General features: G+C 42.2%; 1 protein-coding gene across 1 annotated transcript in view; it reads right to left on the reverse strand.

Annotated features, from left to right (window-relative positions):
• Positions 1-22,085, reverse strand: part of unc-13-4A (BAI1 associated protein 3) — an 824,271-nt gene that overhangs the window by 506,499 nt on the left and 295,687 nt on the right. The window contains exon 4 of the mRNA XM_067148123.2: positions 14,783-14,849. Within this exon, the coding sequence (XP_067004224.1) occupies positions 14,783-14,849 (67 nt within the window). The remainder of the gene's footprint in view (positions 1-14,782; positions 14,850-22,085) is intronic.

Below are 22,085 nucleotides of genomic sequence, written 5' to 3' on the forward strand. Positions count from 1 at the left end.
CTGTACGGGCATTCTGGGCATGTTCTGATAATACAGACCACTATCTGATCTGTTGTGAAATAATTATCTCTAAGCCTACGATAGAGCAGTGAAATCTCTCTGGAGACGAATAAGGATAGGAAATCCCCAGGACGAGGAAATTAAACAGAAGCATATTGATATCATCAATGAAATATAGTAGTAATTCTGTAGTAGAAACAGCAATGGAATGCCTAGGAACAACAGTGTGTAAATATGGGAAAAGCGAAATCTTGGCGGAATGATGAAGTGAGGGCAGATTGCAAACTTCAAATGAGGCCGTATGATAAATGGCTCCGAACTGATGCGGACAGGGAGTTGTACGTAGATGAATAAAGCAGAGTGAGACAAATAATTGTTAAATCCAAGAAGTTGTGAGAAGAATTCGGCAAGCGGTAGAGAAATCTTTCTGGACAGTAATACAGCTGCAGCTCCAGGTTTTCTAGAGATACATTCTGGAGCTCCTGTTAATTATTACTGATATTCATCTCTCCTTATTTAATGTTAATGTAGAACTGGCGATAAATATAATCAAAGATAAATTTGCAGAAACAATCTAAGTTGGCTAGCTGGTTTGAGGCGTATAGCTGTGAGTTTGCATTCGGGATATAGTGGGTTCGAACCCCACCGTCGGCAGCCCTGAAGATAGTTTTCCGTGATTTTCCATTTCCACATCTGACAAATGGTAGGGCTGTACCATAATTAAGGCCACAGCCGCTTCCTTCCCAATCCTAGCCCTTTCCCATCCTTGCGTCGCCGAAAACCTTCAGTGTGTTAGTGCGACGTTGAACCACTAGCAAAAAGAAAAAAGAAAGAAATGTAAGAAGTCGGTGTTAAAAGTTGAAAAATATTTCTATTATTACTTAGAGGAAGTTTACGAACATTTAATTAAAAACGGCAATTGAAAGAAACAACTAAAACAGTTTTAATTCCCCGGGATTCAGAAATATAATCGTCTGCTTACTGCGGAATACATTTTTTTATTATGAAAAGTTCCTTTCCAAGAAAGAAAACGCCTCTATATATAGAAGAGACAGCCAAATTAATAGAAATATAATCTCACTCCAAGCTAATGGCCCTCATCCTTGACTTACGCTTACCGAGGTACGAAGAGGAGTGTGTGGAGGGCTGGAAAGTCCATGTTAAGCGACTAAAAATCTCTATACTGTGGAGAGTTCAGTAATTTTCTTATTGTCTGCGATTGTACTCCCCCTGATGGTACTGGCGGGGGATATTGAGTTGGGCCCACGGTCAGTGATGTCCATAAAAAGGACGGTTGAGTTGAGCCCATGGTCAGCTCGGATTGAGGGTCGAATTGTCCCCCATGGAACTGCCCCCAGTAAACATAACTTTTGGAAATCAATTGAAGTATACAGTTAAAATAAGGTTTGGAAATCAATTAAAATATACAGTTAAAATAAGTTTTAAATGCGACGTAGAGTCTGTACACAAAACCAGGTTAGGTTTAGTGATTAAGTAATGATTCAATCATAAATGAATTTTTTAAAAGCTTAAATCATGTTATTTAAAAAGACGTTTTAATTAAGACGTTGTTGTGGTAATCATTGAATGGGGATGTAATAATTTCAGTAACTGTCTTTAATTTATATTAACATGTAATTTTGATACTTGTTAATATTAAGAAGGGTATTCAAATAAAAACGAGCACCCGAACATTAACAAATGGAGAAATCCACCCCACTGAGCAGGGCTACAACTAGACCTAGACGATAATCCGCAGGGTAATGTTTTTTTGCTAGGGGCTTTACGTCGCACCGACACAGATAGGTCTTATGGCGACGATGGGATAGGAAAGGCCTAGGAGTTGGAAGGAAGCGGCCGTGGCCTTAATTAAGGTACAGCCCCAGCATTTGCCTGGTGTGAAAATGGGAAACCACGGAAAACCATTTTCAGGGCTGCCGATAGTGGGATTCGAACCTACTATCTCCCGGATGCAAGCTCACAGCCGCGCGCCTCTACGCGCACGGCCAACTCGTCCGGTGGGGGGGGGGGGGGTAATGTTTTGACCGTATGCTCAACTCGAACGTGTCCATTACTGGTGAGCACTGAAGATTCTGCCTGACCTTGTTTTGAACTAATAGTGTAATGCGAAATTTACTTTCTTGATTACCTATGCAGGTAGTATTCCAAAACTTCGCGCTACTTGCAACCAACACTGTTGTTTGAGAGTTGAATTATTTACAAGTAGAGATTACTAGAAGGCAGTCAATGAATAATCATGGGCTAATGGTGAGGTCGAATATTTTATCAGTTTTCTCAAAGGCCTTAGGAATTAACATCGTCTTGTGGGCTCTCTGCAATGCTAAACCTCTGGTGCTCCCTGTGTTTAAACTTACTGAGGAAAATATCGATGGCATCTGAATACAAGGTGACGTTAATACACTGACTGACAGAGCAAATGCAACACCAAGAAGGAGTGGTCAGAACTTTATGCCAATTGCAGGGTAGACTGACGTCACTGAGGTATGCTCATGATGTGAAATGCGCCGCTGTGCTGCGCACGTAGCGAACGATAAATGGGACACGGCGTTGGCGAATGGCCCACTTCGTACCGTGATTTCTCAGCCGACAGTCATTGTAGAACGTGTTGTCGTGTGCCACAGGACACGTGTATAGCTAAGAATGCCAGGCCGCTGTCAACGGAGGCATTTCCAGCAGACAGACGACTTTACGAGGGGTATGGTGATCGGGCTGAGAAGGGCAGGTTGGTCGCTTCGTCAAATCGCAGCCGATACCCATAGGGATGTGTCCACGGTGCAGCGCCTGTGGCGAAGATGGTTGGCGCAGGGACATGTGGCACGTGCGAGGGGTCCAGGCGCAGCCCGAGTGACGTCAGCACGCGAGGATCGGCGCATCCGCCGCCAAGCGGTGGCAGCCCCGCACGCCACGTCAACCGCCATTCTTCAGCATGTGCAAGACACCCTGGCTGTTCCAATATCGACCAGAACAATTTCCCGTCGATTGGTTGAAGGAGGCCTGCACTCCCGGCGTCCGCTCAGAAGACTACCATTGACTCCACAGCATAGACGTGCACGCCTGGCATGGTGCCGGGCTAGAGCGACTTGGATGAGGGAATGGCGGAACGTCGTGTTCTCCGATGAGTCACGCTTCTGTTCTATCAGTGATAGTCACCGCAGACGAGTGTGACGTCGGCGTGGAGAAAGGTCAAATCCGGCAGTAACTGTGGAGCGCCCTACCGCTAGACAACGCGGCATCATGGTTTGGGGCGCTATTGCGTATGATTCCACGTCACCTCTAGTGCGTATTCAAGGCACGTTAAATGCCCACCGCTACGTGCAGCATGTGCTGCGGCCGGTGGCACTCCTGTACCTTCAGGGGCTGCCCAATGCTCTGTTTCAGCAGGATAATGCCCGCCCACACACTGCTCGCATCTCCCAACAGGCTCTACGAGGTGTACAGATGCTTCCGTGGCCAGCGTACTCTCCGGATCTCTCACCAATCGAACACGTGTGGGATCTCATTGGACGCCGTTTGCAAACTCTGCCCCAGCCTCGTACGGACTACCAACTGTGGCAAATGGTTGACAGAGAATGGAGAACCATTCCTCAGGACACCATCCGCACTCTTATTGACTCTGTACCTCGACGTGTTTCTGCGTGCATCGCCGCTCGCGGTGGTCCTACATCCTACTGAGTCGATGCCGTGCGCATTGTGTAACCTGCATATCGGTTTGAGATAAACATCAATTATTCTTCTGTGCCGACTCTGTTTTTTCCCCAACTTTCATCCCTTTCGAACCACTCCTCCTTGGTGTTGCATTTGCTCTGTCAGTCAGTGTATATACCAACCAACTTAAGCTTGCAGAACAAATTGAATACTCATTTAATACAAGTACGTCGGCAGGAAAACTCTTTCTTAACGTTACAGTAAGTCTACACTCACTTAATAGGCACCACTTTATGAATTTAACGGAGGACAGGAAAGACAACTGGCCTACAATCCGTAGCCAAAACCAGAGGAATGCTAATGGGTTTACATTCCGCTTACTCAGGCATCGTCAACTGGCCTGTAGTTTTGTTTTGTGAACCGCGTTGGTGGCTGAGCAACGGTGTTTGTGCTTGCGAGCGGAGACATCTCATTTAATGCATTTCACAGTGGTGGATTGATTGTCAGAGTGCTACAAGAATAACGATCCCTAATTTGGAAATATTGGCGAAGGCAAGATTAATTCAAAAGTCAATAAAATCTATCACTAAAGACAGGAGAAAATACGAGATATTCATTTGTAGTGGCCAGAGAGCGTAATACTTTATTTATTTTTTTGCTAGTGGCTTTACGTCGCACCGACACATATAGGTCTTATGGCGACGTTGGGATAGGAAATGGGTAGGAGTTGGAAGGAAGCGGCCGTGGCCTTAATGAAGGTACAGCCCCAGCATTTGCCAGGTGTGAAAATAGGAAACCACGGAAAAGCATCTATAGGGCTGCTGACTGTGGGGTTCGAACCCACTATCTCCCAGATGCAAGCTCACAGCTGCACGCTCCTAACCGCATGGCCAACTCGCCCGGTATACTTTATGTACTTGACATAAATAATTGTTATTGCGTTTTAATTAAAACCTGGATGTACTAGCCGTCATTGATGGGAAAGGACAGATTTCCACACAACTCAGTTGAAATTGATGTAGATGCTGAAGAGGGGCGGTGGAATAGGCTCGTTGAAGACCTACTTATGAATTGACTCCAAGCCGGTCTCTCCCACGAGTGCTCCGTTGGCCAAAATGCATGAGTACCGTTTAAAACATCATGAGTGGATAAATCCCCGACCCGGCCGGGAATCAAACCCAGAACCCTCTGAACCGAAAGCCTCAACGCTGACCATTCAGCCAAGGAGTCGGACAACTTGAAAAAACTAATTGTCCAAGGAAAAGTTCATGGCAAAATATCACGAAGATAAGTCGCAAAAATATAGGTTGATCAAATCAGAAAAATCATTAACTTACCATGGAGAACTACTGTCCGGAAGACGCAAGATAACACACAAAGGCATCAACTTACGACAGAAGCAACAGAGTCCGTGGGTCACGACACTCATTCATGAGTGTAATGACTAGAGACAAAGAGAATGTCCTAACGCATCAGACAGGGTTTGCTGGTGCACTAAAAAAGGGACTGGTTACTAGGATATCCGTAGCGTGTACGTAAAATAAATACTTCGTTCTCCATCACAATTCAGTACACATTTTATTGACATGGTCATAGAATCGAGTATTTGGAAGGAGATAAAATAGTTTACAATGCAATCATTGCTTTTTTTAAAAATATTTCTGTTGGCTTTTGCATTATAATAGAGAATTTCTTTGAATAATGGTATTGTTTTAATCGACCGGTTTATTCATGTGAAGTTTTGGAGGTGGAATGCTATGCGTTTGTGGTTAGTCCGCATGGATCAGTGGAGCTTTGTTTTTCCTCTGCTACTGAACTGAAAATATTGTGCATTATATGTGACGTTTTAGTCTCTACACACTGATATATGGAAAAGCACGTTTTAGTAGAGATACTCCCCGATGTTATTTCATACGATTTAATTAATCCAAAATGAGATACGGTATCAGTCTTTAAAATGACTCTAACTCATTCCGTTTAGAGTTTGGTGGCCAAGTTCAATCAATCAATACTGATCTGCATTTAGGGCAGTCGCCCAGGTGGCAGATTCCCTATCTGTTGCTTTCCTAGCCTTTTCCGTTGTTTTCAGTTGTCATGACTGAGGAGGGAAATCAACTCACATTACTCAAACACTGGATCAACATTGTTGGCTGGTGGAGAAAAGGAAATAATATGGTTATATTACGACAGGGAACTCCGGCTCTGCGTTGTTGAAGCAATATTGATGTTTCAAAACGTAATTGCCCAGTACATGAAGTCGAATACACGTTTCTTTTATAATTTCCTATTTATAATTTTCATCTGTAAAGTTCTATTAAGGATATAAAATGTTACATTGTTCAACATGGTCATATACACTGGTGAAAAATGAAACGCCATCATCAAGAAGACATTAATTTAGAAAAATTCAATTTAGGCTAAGCAAATGTCTAGGTAACACATTTATTTGATTACAGTATCCAGGTCAGAGGTTGAAGTATGCGCAAGAATACATGTGACATGGTGGTACATTAATAAAGCTGTAGTTGCCACGATTTTGAATGCAAGCTTGCGTGTGTGTGCTGTGTCGTACAGGTGACGTATGTCATTTTGTGGGATGGACTTCCATGCTTGCTGCACTTGGTCGGTCAAATTAGCAACGGTTAATGCTGGTATTGGATGACGCTGGATTTGTCGTCCAATAATATCCCGTACGTAATCGATAGGGGAAATGTCAGTTGGTCTTACAGGTCAAGGCAACTGGTCGACTTCGTGTAGAGCACGCTGGGTGACAGCAGCGATATGAGGACGAGCATTATCCTGTTGGAAAACAATTCTTTGAATACTACGAATGAATAGCAGCATAACCGGTTCAATCACAAGTCTGACGTACAGATCTGCTGTCAAAGTGCTTGGGAGAATGTCGAGAGAACTCCTGCTGTCAAAGGAAATCGCGTCACAGACGATAACTGTTGGTGTAGGTCAAGTGTGTTGACGCCACAGACAGCTTGGTTCCAAGCGCTTACTTGGCCTTCTCCTTATCAACCTACGGCCTTCACTGGCACCAAGATAGAAACGGCTCTCATCTGAGAACACAACAGATCTCCACACAGCCCTCCAATGAGTTCTAGTTGACACCACTGAAGTCACAGATGGGGCGCTGTAGGACGTCTGCCTTGGATCTGTCCCTCAAGTGGTCGACCTGTTAGAGTTCACTGTGTCACTTTGGGCCAACTGAAGCCGTAATGACTGCTGCAAATACAGTACGATCCACCACAGCCATTTAGCAAGTACGGTGGTATTCCCTCTTCATAGTGGCCCGTGTGAGACCGGATGGCGGTGCCTTGCCAACACCGATACACTGTGGATACATCCCTACTAAGTCTTTCTGAAATATCACGAAAAGAACAACCACCTTCTCGAAGTCCTATTAGATGGCCTTGTTCAAACTCAGTAAGCTGCTGCTACTGATTTCTTCTTCTCCTTAAAAGCATGTCTGACACTCATGTATCTCACAACGTCAACACCGGACTATGATTAACGCTTCGAAGTGTACAGCCCGTATTTAAAGCAAACTTGCTTTGCAAGGCCATGGTGCCGTTAATAGCACCGCTCTTCGTCGACTAGCGTGCAAATTTGAATAGGCATCCTCTTTCAAAGTTGCGCCTCCCGAATTTCGTTTATCTAGAATACCACCTTCTTGGTGTTGGGATTTCATTTTCCACAAATGCGCTATGGAGCATACGTTCTTGTACCTTGGAACACTCTGGAATAGCTGTAAGTAAATATTAGAAACCAATTTTTAAGTATATTTGTTATCTTTATCCATTCGGGGATTCCGGTGCCTTGGATTTATCAAGCTTTGCCGCAATATGCGCCATAACCCATGAGGAGGTAGGAGCTGGGGAATAGATGGCTGGTGAAGCATTCTAACTAACTTTTCCGTTGCAAAATCACAAATTAGCTTTCCCACCCATTTGACACAGTTGTCCCGTTTATTTTATAACTTGAGGTGATTGTTGTTGATACAGGAAGTTCCCAAACACCCGTTCTGGTCAAACCATAGCTCATTTCGTGCCGTAGTTTTAATGTACTTGAACAAACAATATTCAATTTACATCAATATTACGGACGAAAGTGAGTCTGTAAGTTATGTGACAGTCCATGGGAAAAGGCTCGTGGTAGCATCACATTATTTTTTTCGATTTCCTTATAATGGTACAAACCTTCTGTTACCTTATTTGAGGATCCAGTCAGCTTTGAAGCTTACGACTTGTCATACAGACAATGTACGCAAAAATCTAATGACCTCCTGAGCAACCTACAAGAGGAAGACCTGTCACTAATTAATAACAAGCAAATCAAAACTTACGTAAGTTATAACGGTACAAGTACAATAGACCTTGTATTCTCAATTTCAATGCTTACAACATTAAAATAAAAAATTATTCTGGAAATGAAACAATTACCAGTGGAAACGATGATTCTATTAGAGAACTTTAAACGATGAAAGATCAATGTACCAGCCATAGGCGAACTGAACAATCAGAACTAATAGGATTACGGAGGAATTGCATCCTGAACTCGGTTGCCTCAAAGCTAGAGGAACTCATACAGGAGACCTCCCTACCCGCAGCGACAGAAGATCGAAATCCTGGTTCATCGACATCTCCTATAAAACCCGGAGAAAAACCATCGAGCCTTACATACAGCCAGAACACCGTCGGCAACAGAAAAACTTGACTAATGCGCTAGAGCGAGAAAAGAATATAAAGCTGTAGTTAAGGAAGCTCAAATACGACACAATGCGCTTCATTCAAAACAAGGAACATACCAATGGAAGTCTGGGAGAAACACCTGAACTCACTTCATTCTGGAAAAGACAGCTTGCCAGCTTCGAATGACGTCCCAAACTTAAAGTTGAAGAGATAGTGGAAACCATCCAAGACATGAAAAAAGGAAAGCTAATATCTTTACTGAACATTTGAAACCCACTCTCCCAATGCTGAAGAGATATTCATTTACGCACCTCCTATATGAATAACTGCATGAAGGAATGGTACCATATAGCTGGGAAACATTCACAATAAAAATGTTACGTATGGTGAAAGGCGATACAGTTGGACCGAACGCTTATAGAGTAATCACTTCTTCTTCTTCTTCTTCTTCTTCTTCTTCTTCTTCTTCGTTTTGCCTCATGACTGAGGCGTCGTGACTATCATAATATTCAGCCCTCTAGCCGATGAACCATACTCCGCCATTCTTCCCTATCTAAAGCTTTCAATGTGGTTACTCTGAGAGAACACTGTAGGGGGCCGTTCACCATGTCAATCCATCGCGTTGGTATTCGTCCTCGTTGTCTGGTTTCCTGGACTTTGCCCTCAACAATCAGCTTTTGTAGACTACCATCTCGGCGCATTATATGTCCAAAGTAGCGTACAATTCGTTGAGAGACCTTATACGATAGACGAACTTTTATCTGAAGTTGGTTCAGGATTGATGTGTTCGTGCGATGAGCTGTCCAAGGAATCCTTAACATTTTCCTCCAGCACCACATTTCAAAGCTTTCTATCCGTTCACGATCACGTTTGAGGATGGTCCACGTCTCTGCGCCATACAAGAAGACTGAGAAGACTAGAGATTCAACGAGCTTCTTTTTTGTCTTACTGGTGATGTTGTTATCTTTCCAGATCTTCCGCAGACGGATCATTGCTACCTTTGCTATTTCAATTCTGCGCTTTATTTCATCTTTGGAACCACCAGAATTGGATAGTAAGGAGCCTAGGTATACATACTGATGTACAACTTCACACCCTCCAATCTGTTTAATATGTGGACTGTTGTTGTTCTTACGATCAACAATCATGACTTTGGTTTTCTGTCGATTTAGGCGTAATCCAATTTCTAGGCTTGCTTCCTCAAGTGTAAAATCCTAAAAACCGGGCGAGTTGGCCGTGCGCGTAGAGGCGCGCGGCTGTGAGCTTGCATCCGGGAGATAGTAGGTTCGAATCCCACTATCGGCAGCCCTGAAGATGGTTTTCCGTGGTTTCCCATTTTCACACCAGGCAAATGCTGGGGTTGTACCTTAATTAAGGCCACGGCCGCTTCCTTCCAACTCCTAGGCCTTTCCTATCCCATCGTCGCCATAAGACCTATCTGTGTCGGTGCGACGTAAAGCCCCTAGCAAAAAAACAAAAACAAAGAACATTCCTAAAAGAACTGACAACTTTTGTGTGCATACACTTCTATGAAATTGAAAACTAAATCTACCCGCTTCAGAAAGGGAAGGTCAACGATTAAAGCAGTACAATGCCTCCATACGAACATGGAAGAATCTCTAGCATAACCAGATGGGAAATTACATTCATTTTTATCGACTAATCAAAGGCATTTGACACTTTCGATTAGCGTGACGACATCCTCAGCCGTATTATTTTACTTTCATGACCGCGTCCGCTGCCTATCGTACCAGAAAGCTCCTCAGTTGCTCTTAATAGGATCAGTGAACCTCGTTACAGTGTTAGAACGAAAATAAAATCCTTCGACTGGCCGACAATCGAATCCGGGGAGTCCGGATAAGAGACAGACACGCTACCCTTATATTTCGTGGATGAATCATTCATATATACACATAAAAATAGTAAAGGTTGATTGTTAGTGAAATAGTCAACTTCCATGTATAAATAATAGAATCCTTCGACTGGCCGACAATCGAATCCGGGGAGTCCGGATAAGAGATAGACACGCTACCCTTATATTTCGTGGATGAATCATTCATATATACACATAAAAATAGTAAAGGTTGATTGTTAGTGAAATAGTCAACTTCCATGTATAAATAATAGTGCCATTTAAATAATGTTCATACATAAGGGCAAGAAGTGTATTGCAATAACCAATTTTATAAGATTATTTCCTGTCTACTGGAACTGAAAGAAAAATGCAATATGCTTAGGGCAGCCACTTGCATCTGATGTTGACGGACTTACCGATTTTAGACTTCGGAAATGTGGGTATGTTAATTCAGGTTTAAATAACTACATTCATAGGAAACTTTCTGGTAAGTTAAATGAGATTTGATACGTTGCTAAATTCTAATTTAACTAAAGAGAAATATCACATTACGATTTCAGTAAAAGATTAAATGAATGAAAATACTCTTACATATTTCGACCTTTTCCTTTCTGAGAGGATCTCAACTCCAATATCTACAAGCCATCTGGCTTGGCAAGCCAAATCCCTTAATGGGTCGAGGGAGATACAGCGGACTTCGATTCAGAGTCCTGAGTCGTGGTTTCGATTTCCTCTTGATTACACTACACTTGACATATGTTTTGAAACTGGAAGAAAATAATGATATGTACACTCGCAATTAAAATTTTTATCTGTTGTTTTCTATGTATTACAAATGCGCGAGAAGAGAGCCATGGCAGAAAGAGTCCCATAGGTATACTAGGAATGCCCTATTCATCATTTCCGAGAAATTACGAGAACTTAATCAAAAGTTATGGCAGAAACAATGTTGAACCGTTTGTTTGAAACACTTTTGTCATTAACACGCATCTCATCGGATTTTTACCACTTAAGTGTGAGGTTTTAACACTTGCAGCTCAACCGCTACTTCTTCTGACTAAGGGAGACGTCTGGGAGGACGTTGATGAAGGAATAATAATATTAACCTTATATAATCTCTTTAAAATGCCGGTCACCATTACACACCAACAACAGGGTAATATTATAGCTGTGTTTACCTTTTAAAAGAACAATCACGAACACATTCTGACAATGGGATAGTGGTGACTTATTGCCCCCTTAACATACATCTATAAGTGGTGGTGTGTCCACCTACGGATCCGCAGATAGTGGTCTCAATTCTGGAAGAAATGGTTACATTTACGAAGGGCGAACAGTGCATTCGGCTATTGATATCGCAAAATATATGTGTGTAAAAGATCTCTGGTAACCCATTTAGTATTTACCGGACAAACTTAATTAAAACTTAGCTACAAGCCGAGCTAAAGAGTTCTGATTTCTCTGCCTTCTGATGGACAGAGCGTCAGATTTGACACGCAGGCAGTAAAAAGGCTTGAACCTGACAGACAGGGCCAGATGATTATTATGATAAACTTTCTTCAGCTTAAACCAGATACTTCGCTGAACTTTCCTGGCTCATTTCGGGATTTGGACGGAGTTTTAAGGCCGGTTGCACTTCCTAACACCATGCGATTTTTCAGGTGAAAATTTCAATTCAGGATCGATTGGGAATCGAGCCTCGGCCGTCTGGGTGGAAAGCGAGCAGCTATACAACTACGCTAATTACGCCCCCCCCCCCCCGGTGATGATGGTTTTTTCTTACCATTATTTACGCCCGACTTTATGGCTAAATGGTTAGCGTGCTGGCCTTTCGTCCAGGGGATCCCGAGTACGGTTCCCCAGCGGGATGGAGATTTTGACCTTCATTGTTTGATTCCATGGCTCGGGGGCTGGGTATGTGTGCCGTGATTATCATTAGAATTAATCCCCACAGACGAGCATGTTACCCATACGGTATCAACTCGAAAGAACTGCACCAGGACTCTTCGGAGGCCTCACGCCATTATTATTATTACTATTATTCATCACTTGAGAGAAAAGTCACAACTTTTTCGGCAGAGCCACCTTCGGGGTCGCCGTTTATCTGGAGTGAGGCAAAAGCTGGTCTTGCCCTCTGACTTCTGAGTGTACAACTACCGTGACATTAGAACTTCAGTCTTTGTCACGCAACATTAGTACCATGGTTACCGCTTGCATCGGCAATATCTACGCGCGGTATGACTGTCCTATGTTTATTTTTCTCGCAGACGACTTGCACGACTCGCCGATGCTGCCAACCACTGTACTTAGGAACTAAATGGTACTGAGCCCTGGACCACAATTACATTTGTTGAACCTGGACCACAATTACATTTGTTTTCACATAGGTTAGGTTAGGTTAGATTAGGACTATGTTTAATTTTATCGCAGGTTAGGTTAGGTTATATATTTTTCTCGCAGACGACTCGTGGTTAGGTTAGGTTAGATTAGCCCTGGACTATGTTTATTTTTCTCGCAGACGACTTGCACGACTTAGCCCTGGACCACAATGACGTTTCTCTTCACATTAATACACCACGGCATTCTATGTCGCTTACTGGTCACGAAATGATAGGATTGATAGAACCAAAGCCTACTACTTCTTTCTTCGTACATAGCGCATCCAGTGCATCTGGCCATTGTTGATACAGAAAACATATCTAATTATATTGACATGGCATCGTGCGATGGATGTGTTATTAATGTAACAAGTTTTTCAGCGAATTACAAGAACAACTTCAATGATTTACTTCAATTCTATGTACGTCACAATTTGATTTCAAATAGCAGAGTATGTAAATGGTGTGGCCATCACGTCAAATTATTAGTGAATGAGAAGTTCAATCGTGTTGTTTTTTCGTGTCGTCGCCTAACCTCCACTACATTAAGGTTGGTTCCATTTACATAAATTCTTCTTCTCTATTATACACTGTTTATCATTCAGGTTACATTTCCTTGTGATTTTTTCTTCCGGTGTCGGGAACGCTACGTACTACTAATAATTAGGCCTCTATTTCTTTTTTATATTCAATCACAAGTCGCGCGGATTTAAGCCTCTATTTCGTATTCATATTTAAGCATAACTAGCGCTATCAATGGTTTCAAGTGTTTAGAATCGTAATTACTGCATATCGAAACGTCTCAACTATTTCATCACGTTGTTATATAATCGTGGCTGGCGTTGGCACGAATGGACTCTGCATCGCCTGAAGATTTGCCCTATGAAATGTCACTACCATAGTTCAACATAGCCAGATATTCTTACTCTTATTTGTTTCATATGGTTATTCTTTGACATTGCCTCACTCTTAGGTCTTTTCATCGCGTAAGTTGGTCATAACTTCTGTCTGTATTGAATTATGGGAACGACATTTCACTGGACTAGCCTTGAACCAATGGCAGTGTCCATTCGCCCACCGCCAGCCATGATTACTATGATACAAACTTGCGTGACAAGGTCTGAAGTTTTACCACTGTGACTGTTCGGGCATCATCGCTCCTAACGTGGTCTACCCGTGAGGAGCCTGGCACTCATCGAACCGCAGACATCTCTACTATATGCTCGTGCTTGATAGAGGTTATCATTCGTTTCCATAAAGAGTAACCAGGCGTTCTACGCTATTATATATAGGCGTAGATGAGTATATTTATTGGCGGTGAAGTTTGGTACTTAACCACTATTACATACAGTATTTGAAAAGACAAATGGGAATGAATTCTATAAACATAGATGATGGCAGTATATTGCATTCACTTCAACCAACCTGCACTGACGTGAGTGAGACATAGGGAAACTTGTCACCATTCTTATAGGACTCGGAACCGAGACAACTGAATTACATCTCAAGACATAGTGTTTATATTGAATTTCGATTGTATCGTGTAATTCACTGGAATATTAACTTAACGAGCACGTGGCCACGCGGTTTTGGTCGCGTACCCCTTAGCTTGCATTCGGGAGATAACGGATTCGAACCCTACTGCCGGCAGCCGTGAAGATGGTTTTCAGTGCTTTCCCAATTTCACACCAGGCACACCTTGATTAAGGCCACGGTCCGTTCCTTCCCACTCTTAGGCCTTTCCTATCCCATCGTCGCCATAACACCTTTCTGTGTCGGTGCGACGTAAAGCAAAATTGTATAAAATAGAAAAATTACCTTAGCCAAAATAGCTAGTTACATCAAATATAAAATTTATCCGTTTTATTATATTTTCTTGCGTGACGATGTAACAAACAAACAAACAAACAAACAAACAAACAAACAAACAAACAAACAAATAGACACTAATATTTTCTGTAGTGATTCAAACTAACTAGAACTGAAACCTGTATACAACTCAAAATTACATCATAAAAGTAAAAAAAGAAACAAGAGACCCAACTTAATATTTTTAGATTTGAGCCAGATCTAGAGAGAAAATTGCTAGACTGGCAACACTGGATATGGGGCAGCAAGAGGTGGCATTGTCTACACTAGCGCTACGGACGGACAGAGAGATAATCACGTGTAGAGACCTGGCTTACCGTTGGCATCCTTCGCCTCCAGCCCCTCTGCTTCCAACACCACCACGTTCAGCACGACGATCGGCGGCTGAAACAAAAGTGATTGATCATGAATCCTCAGGTAAATATTGGGGCATTTTAAAATATAAGGGTTTGGCTTGTACATTAGGAAATGGTGCTAGCATTGTTCTAGTGTTAAATCTCAAACGACCGGGCGAGTTGGCCGTGCGCGTAGAGGCGCGCGGCTGTGAGCTTGCATCCGGGAGATAGTAGGTTCGAATCCCACTATCGGCAGCCCTGAAAATGGTTTTCCGTGGTTTCCCATTTTCACACCAGGCAAATGCTGGGGCTGTACCTTAATGAAGGCCACGGCCGCTTCCTTCCAATTCCTAGGCCTTTCCTATCCCATCGTCGCCATAAGACCTATCTGTGTCGGTGCGACGTAAAGCCCCTAGCAAAAAAAAAAAAAAATCTCAAACGGTGTAGTAGTCTTTTCGATACTAGTGAAGATGTTTAACCCTACCACTTCCTCTATCATTCTCTTGTAGGCAGTTCTCTGTACCTTTCTGGTAGCTCGAGGTCAACGCATACCCAAAGTGAATGGAGTCATCTGCTTTCTCTGTGTATAGTTGCGAATTTTAGGAGGTGCGTTTAGTGACTAGACAATACCGTATTGTTTCTATTTTGGTTTGAATGTCGGACATTTTAGAAATCTCTCTCTGTATGACATTCAAATGCAAAATATTACATGTTTATAGCATTTTTCACTTCAATATTCCCCCCCTCGCCAGATTTTAATACATTTCTGTTCATTTATATGTAGGGCTGTTTTACTATTATTAACCTCTCGTATGTTCTTGCTTTATGTTGAAAATAACATAATAATAATAATAATAATAATAATAATAATAATAATAATAATAATAATAATAATTTCGTGTGGCTATTTCTAGCCGAGTGCAGCCCTTGTAAGGCAGACCCTCCGATGAGGGTGGGCGGCATCTGCCATGTGTTGGTAACTGCGTGTTATTATGGTGGAGGATAGTGTTATGTGTGGTGTGTGAGTTACAGGGATGTTGGGGACAGCACAAACACCCAGCCCCCGGGTCATTGGAATTAACCAAAGAAGGTTAAAATCCCCGACCCGGCCGGGAATCGAACCCGGGGCCCTCTGAGCCGAAGGCCAGTACGCTGACCATTCAGCCAACGAGTCGGACATGATAATATTGATAAAGTAACATTAGTGATGATAAGAAAATAAAGTACTTTTCACAGCCATATCAAAGTGGTATCATTTTCGACGACACGAATACATTTATTTCCCGTATATAGAAAATAACAACATCGTTTGACGGGTAAATGCCTTCAATGTTAAATGTAGATAAGACAGATCATAAATTCTACATCAAAGTATATATTGCAATAGGTCACCTCGTTTCAAGATTCATTGATAAATACGTCCACTTGGTAAATCTATTCAGCATGTACTCATTTGTATGGTAATATCCGCGCATTAATGATCCTTCTTTATTTTGTGCTCTGAGTGAATTGCTTACTTAGCAACACTTAATTTCGAAACAAACATCCCTAAGAAGACAATAATAATAATAATAATAATAATAATAATAATAATAATAATAATAATAATAATAATAATAATAATAGTTATTTGCTTTACGTCCAACTAACTACTTTTTAAGGTCTTCGGAGACGCCGAGGTGCCGGAATTTATTCCCGCAGGAGTTCTTTTACGTGCCAGTAAATCCCTAAGAAGAAATGGCTATATTCTTCTTCGTCTTATCCTTCCTTTTTACCATTTTTACCACAACTTATGGGGTCGAGGGTGCGAGCTGAGTCACACGTGTGGATTTGGCCCTGTTTTGCGGTCGAATGTCCTTCCTGACGCTAACTCTATGTGTACTAACTATTGTGTGTTTCTACGGTGGTTGGTAGTGTGGTGTGTTGTCTGAATATGAAGAGGAGAGTGTTGGGGAAAACACAAACAACCAGTTACCCAGCGAGAAGAATTAACCACACGCGATTAAAATCCCCAACCCGACCGGGAATCGAACGCAGGACCCTCTGAACGGAAGGCCTCAACACTGACCATTAAGTCAAGGAGTCGGACAACAGATAGCTACAGTGATGAGGAAATTGATCATGAGTCACGGAATATGTATCATTTGAGTGGATTCATCCCGACAAGACAGATTGACGTACGTGACAAGTCATGGAGATGCCATCTAATGTTCTACTCACGTCACGCACTCTGCTTGTATCTCTCCTAGTACTGATGTACGTTGAGTACTCTGCCCGAAGGCTGATTGGATCCCCAACAGCTCTGCTATCACCTATCATAGATGGCCTTGGCGTCATTGAAGAGTCTTACGAAGGAAATGGGGAGTGGAGTCGTTTCCTGTTGTTTTCCTCAACTAGTCAGAAGATGGTATCATGTAACAGTCTGCCAAGCCCACTGAAATGCGAGCAACAAACGACCCTAAGAACACTTTCACGCCTTTTATAACAGAGACTGGCTGTGTACGACATGGTATTACTATCATCGCTCATATTTCAGTCACTTTCATATTGTCATGGCCAGTCCGGCTCCATGGCTAAATGGTTAGCGTGCTGGCCTTTGGTCACAGGGGTCCCGGATTCGATTCCCAGCAGGTTCAGGAATTTTAACCTTAATTGGTTAATTTCGCTGGCACGGGGGCTGGGTGTATGTGTCGTCTTCATCATCATGTCATCCTCATCACGACGCGCAGGTCACCTACGGGTGTCAAATCAAAATACCTGCATCTGGCGAGCCGAACATATCCTCGGACACTCCCGGCACTAAAAGCCATACGCCATTTCATTTTGTCATGACCAAGGATGAAAATGAGACAGGTCAATGAAAGTAACACATTTTTTCTAGCCCATTCTAGAAGAGTTAAGGCTCTGTACAGACTGAGTCTCGCCAAAAAGGCATTAAAATATTGATCGTTCGTCAAAACTCTACGTATGTTAACGATTTTTCATAGTGAAACGTATATTAGGGGACTATAGATGGTTCCACGGAAAAAACAAAAGGTCTTTTAGAAGAATGTTCTCTTGAAACGGGTAGTCATTTAAAAATAATTTTACGAAGTGACTGTAATATGAAAATTATCTAACAGAATGTAGTATTTAACCCTAATTTGTTTAAATTTGGCCATTTTTTGCTAGCGGTTTAACGTCGCACTAACACATCGAAAGTTTTTCGATGAGCAAGGATTGGAGAGGATCAGGTTTGGGAAGGTAGCGCCCATGGCCTTAATTTATATCCCCCGGATTTGCCTGGTGTGAAAGTGGGAAACTTCGGAATACCATCTTCAGGGCTGGCGGCAGTAGGGTTCGAACCCACTATCTCCCGAATGCAAGCTGAGAGGTACGTGACCAAAACTGCTCGGTAAGGTAATATTCGAGTGAATTAGACGATACAATCGAAATTCAATATAAACACTATGTTTTGAGATGCAATTCAGTTGTCTCGGTTCCGAGTCCTATAAAAATGGTGACAAGTTTCCCTACGTCCCGCTCACGTCAGTGGAATTCGAACCCACTGTCTCCCGAATGGAAGCTCACAGCTAAGCGACCCTAATCGCAGGGTCATTTCTCTCTGTTTTGTTCACATTTAATAACAATACGTGGTCATAATTCTGGTCTTCGCATAATTATATCACTGCCTTTTTAGAAAGTAAGAAATTGAGCTCTGCTCTTTTTTTAATACACTCTCTTTATCAAATTCATTTTCCAGACCTTAAGTGAATTGAAGAGTCCGTTGATATGTTCAGCATCTACATCATTTTTCAGTGAAACCGTTTTTTGTATGTTCGATGTCATCTGACGTTTCCTCTAGTGACATCGTATTCTGCACGTGCAGTTCTGTGTCGATAAAGCCATTGCATACATCCTGATCACCATCGCCGTCAGGAAATATAACTTATTAGACGTTTCTGCAGTACTTTGCAATGCGTGCTTTAAAGCGATGGCCACTGTGTTGTTTCGGAAGGTACACAGACGTAATTTCAGATACATACGAGGATTGGGCCATAAGTCAGAGCAACTATGCTTTTCCTCACCTTTTCACGGTGCTACCATACAATGGTCGTATGTCCTGGAAAGCATGACACTCGCAGTACATGGGCACAGCACGAGATGGCGGTGTATTGGACAGGTACCACACACAGGGCGATGGAGCAGCACTAGTGAATCAGGCTCCGTGCGTAATGAATGTGACGAGGCAAGAACAACGTAGAATGTACTAGAGAACCCGCCATGCTTACCGGACTTGTCTCCTTACGATTTTGTTCTTATCCCCAAAGTTAAACAAAAATTGCGTGGGAGATGGTTTGAGACACGAAAGGACATTGCCAACGCTGTGAAACATGAGACTGCAATTCACACATGGTGAGGCGACGTCTCCCGCATTATTGGCAATGAGTCGTGTATAATCTAGGGGTCTACTTTGAGGGTTTACTGTAAAGATTACTGTTTTCTCTGAGAATGAACATTATGTAGCACAAGGATTTCCTGGCTGACAACTTCCTCGCTTTGTATCCTACACCTGATAAACATGCTCAGCATTATTGGTACACTCCTCTGCACCTTACGCTCCCCACTCACACAAGTATATTTGCATTTGTCTGGTAATTCCCGCATCCGTGCTATGAAAAAAGTCGCTATGACTTATGCCCCAATCCTTGTAGATTTAATCCTGGAAGGGATCTTTCGTAAGAAGTCACATAAGAAAATGCCTGGTCGTCGGTTGGCAAGAGTAGGGGTCGCTCTATAGAGGTGTAACACACAATGCTTCTATGGATTTTAAAATAGATTTTCACTCTATTCTGTTGTTTCAAATTCTTAACTTTTGATCTGTGATTTTTAAATATGGTTGTCACTATATTATGTTGTTTCAAAATCTTAACTTTTGATCTGTTAGTATACTTTTAGGAATGACCTGTGAGTAATAAGTTTTTAAATATTACCTCACATCTCTAGTTGAACTGGTGGGCGGTACATCAACAGTGCATTCTTCTGTTGTAGAGGAAAAGGTACCAGGTAGGCATTCTTCAGATAACACTTTGCGACGTCTGACTAGGTGACACTTCAGTGAAAGATTATCCCCAACAGAGAACATAAGACTAGACATGTATAGAACACTACCCCGACCAGCTCTCTTTTACACCAGTGGGGCATAGACAATCAGGAAAAGAGATGAAACCGGAATCACCGTTGCTGAGATGAAATTCATGAGACGTACAGCAGAATATACGCTTTGGGACCACAACAGGAAAGACGAAGTGATGAATGAACTAAAGGTAGAACCTGTGTTAAATGTTTAGGAAGATACCGGAAGACCTGAAAGGACCATTTGAACATAAACGAAAGGGCAAGAATGGCAAAGCAGATCTTACGATTCAGTCACACAGGAAGTCATTCTTTAGACGCTCAGCTAATAGATAGGTCAAGAACGTAGCAGGTAACTTGGCCTAATACCTCATTGGATGATGACGGATGTTGCATATATCTTTAATGCGCCTTAATCTGTTAAACGACATATCAGGATCCCTTTCGCGTAAGTGAATTAGCAGGTATGTTAATTTGTAATGTACTGTGGATAGTACTGTTTGAGAAATGTATGTATATATTTATCTGCCTCTGTAGCGTAACGGTTACTGTGATTAGCTGCCGTCCTTGGGGGCCTGGGTTCGATTCCAGGTACTACCAGAAATTTAATTATGGCAGGAGGGCTGGTATGCGGTTGAAACGGTACATCCAGCTCACCTCCAATGGGGGTGTGCCTGAAAAGAGTTGCACCACCTCGGGATGAGGACACGAGTTTACTATATATATAATCTCAAATGTACCCGTGCTTCGCTACGGTATTCTACATTGTATACGGATATCGAACTAAATTACTGTACATGCAGAGATTAAGATTTTTTAAAAATGCATGTCTCTTAGCGTTATCAGAGAAACAACATGGGCAGGTCTCCATACGTTGTTTCCAATGTAAAGTGTGAGTTGTGATGGTAATGGCAGTCTCACTTGCCTACTGCCATTCACAATCAATTTGGGTTTACATTATAATGGTAGGCCCCATTGCCTACTGCGCGGTCATAATCGATTTGAGGAGTTTTCGTTACAATGGCGGGACCTCTTTCCTACTTCCATACAGATTACAGTTGAGGAGCTTTTATTATAATGGCAGGCAACTTCCTTACTGCCAGTCAAAATTGAGTTATGCTGTTATCATAATGACAGACCCCTATTCCTACTTCCAGCCAGCTTACTGCCAGTCACACCGAGTTGATGAGTTTCCATTAAAATAGTAGGCCACTATGCCTAATGCCTAATGCCAATCAAATAATACATATTCTGTGACTCATCATCAATTTCCTCATCACTGTAGCTATTTGCTAATAATGGTGGGCACCCTTGCCTACAGCCAAACACAATCAAGTCGGGGAGTTTTGAGCAAAATTGCATGCTCCCTTGCCTCCTGTAAGTTAAATCGAGAAGGGAATTATTCATTACAATGGTAGGCCCTCCTTAGTAATGCCAGTTACACAGGAGTTGGAGAAGGACCCCATTCCTATTGCCAGTCAAAGTCGATATGGGGGAGAATCAATTACAATAGCAGACACACCCTTTCTCGATCGCTACAAATCGACATCAATGAATATATATAGATCGACATACGAAAGTATATGCATGTTTACGATATCGCAGACTTTCAGTTACAGATTAACTGATGCTAAACGGTACGTCATATTGACAAGGGGATTGCACCATAAGACGCCTCATTTAGCGGTCTAAATGGCTGGTCCTGTGATATTTTCTCCTGTCTCATCCTGCCATGGGTCAGATTGAGTTAAAAACATTGAATGGGATGAAATTTATGTAAGATTGTCTCACAGTGCATTACTTTTCGGATAATTATGTGACAACTACAAACATAGCATTTGGCTCCCATGGCTACTGGGTGGGCCAATGTTCGTGTAGAATTGATGATTCCATCTTTTATATAAATGATTCAAAGTATGAATTACGTGTGTAAAATTTGCAAAACTTACCTAAAATCGAGAAATAAGGACAAATGTAGCGTATAAGGGATAGAGATACGACAAAAAGTCACAGGACCTTAGTTTCAGAACAGTCCAAATTGAACGGAGATTGTGCCATCCGTTTTGTGATAGGACTTAGTGTTTAGTCACAAAATACCTCGAACGAAGGCCTGCGCTGTCATTAAAATTGCTTTCATATTTCGATATTCTTCGGGGATAAAAAGTGAAAA

Source organism: Anabrus simplex, chromosome 5, assembly GCF_040414725.1.
Source record: "Anabrus simplex isolate iqAnaSimp1 chromosome 5, ASM4041472v1, whole genome shotgun sequence".
In the NCBI taxonomy this organism is placed as follows: domain Eukaryota; kingdom Metazoa; phylum Arthropoda; class Insecta; order Orthoptera; family Tettigoniidae; genus Anabrus; species Anabrus simplex.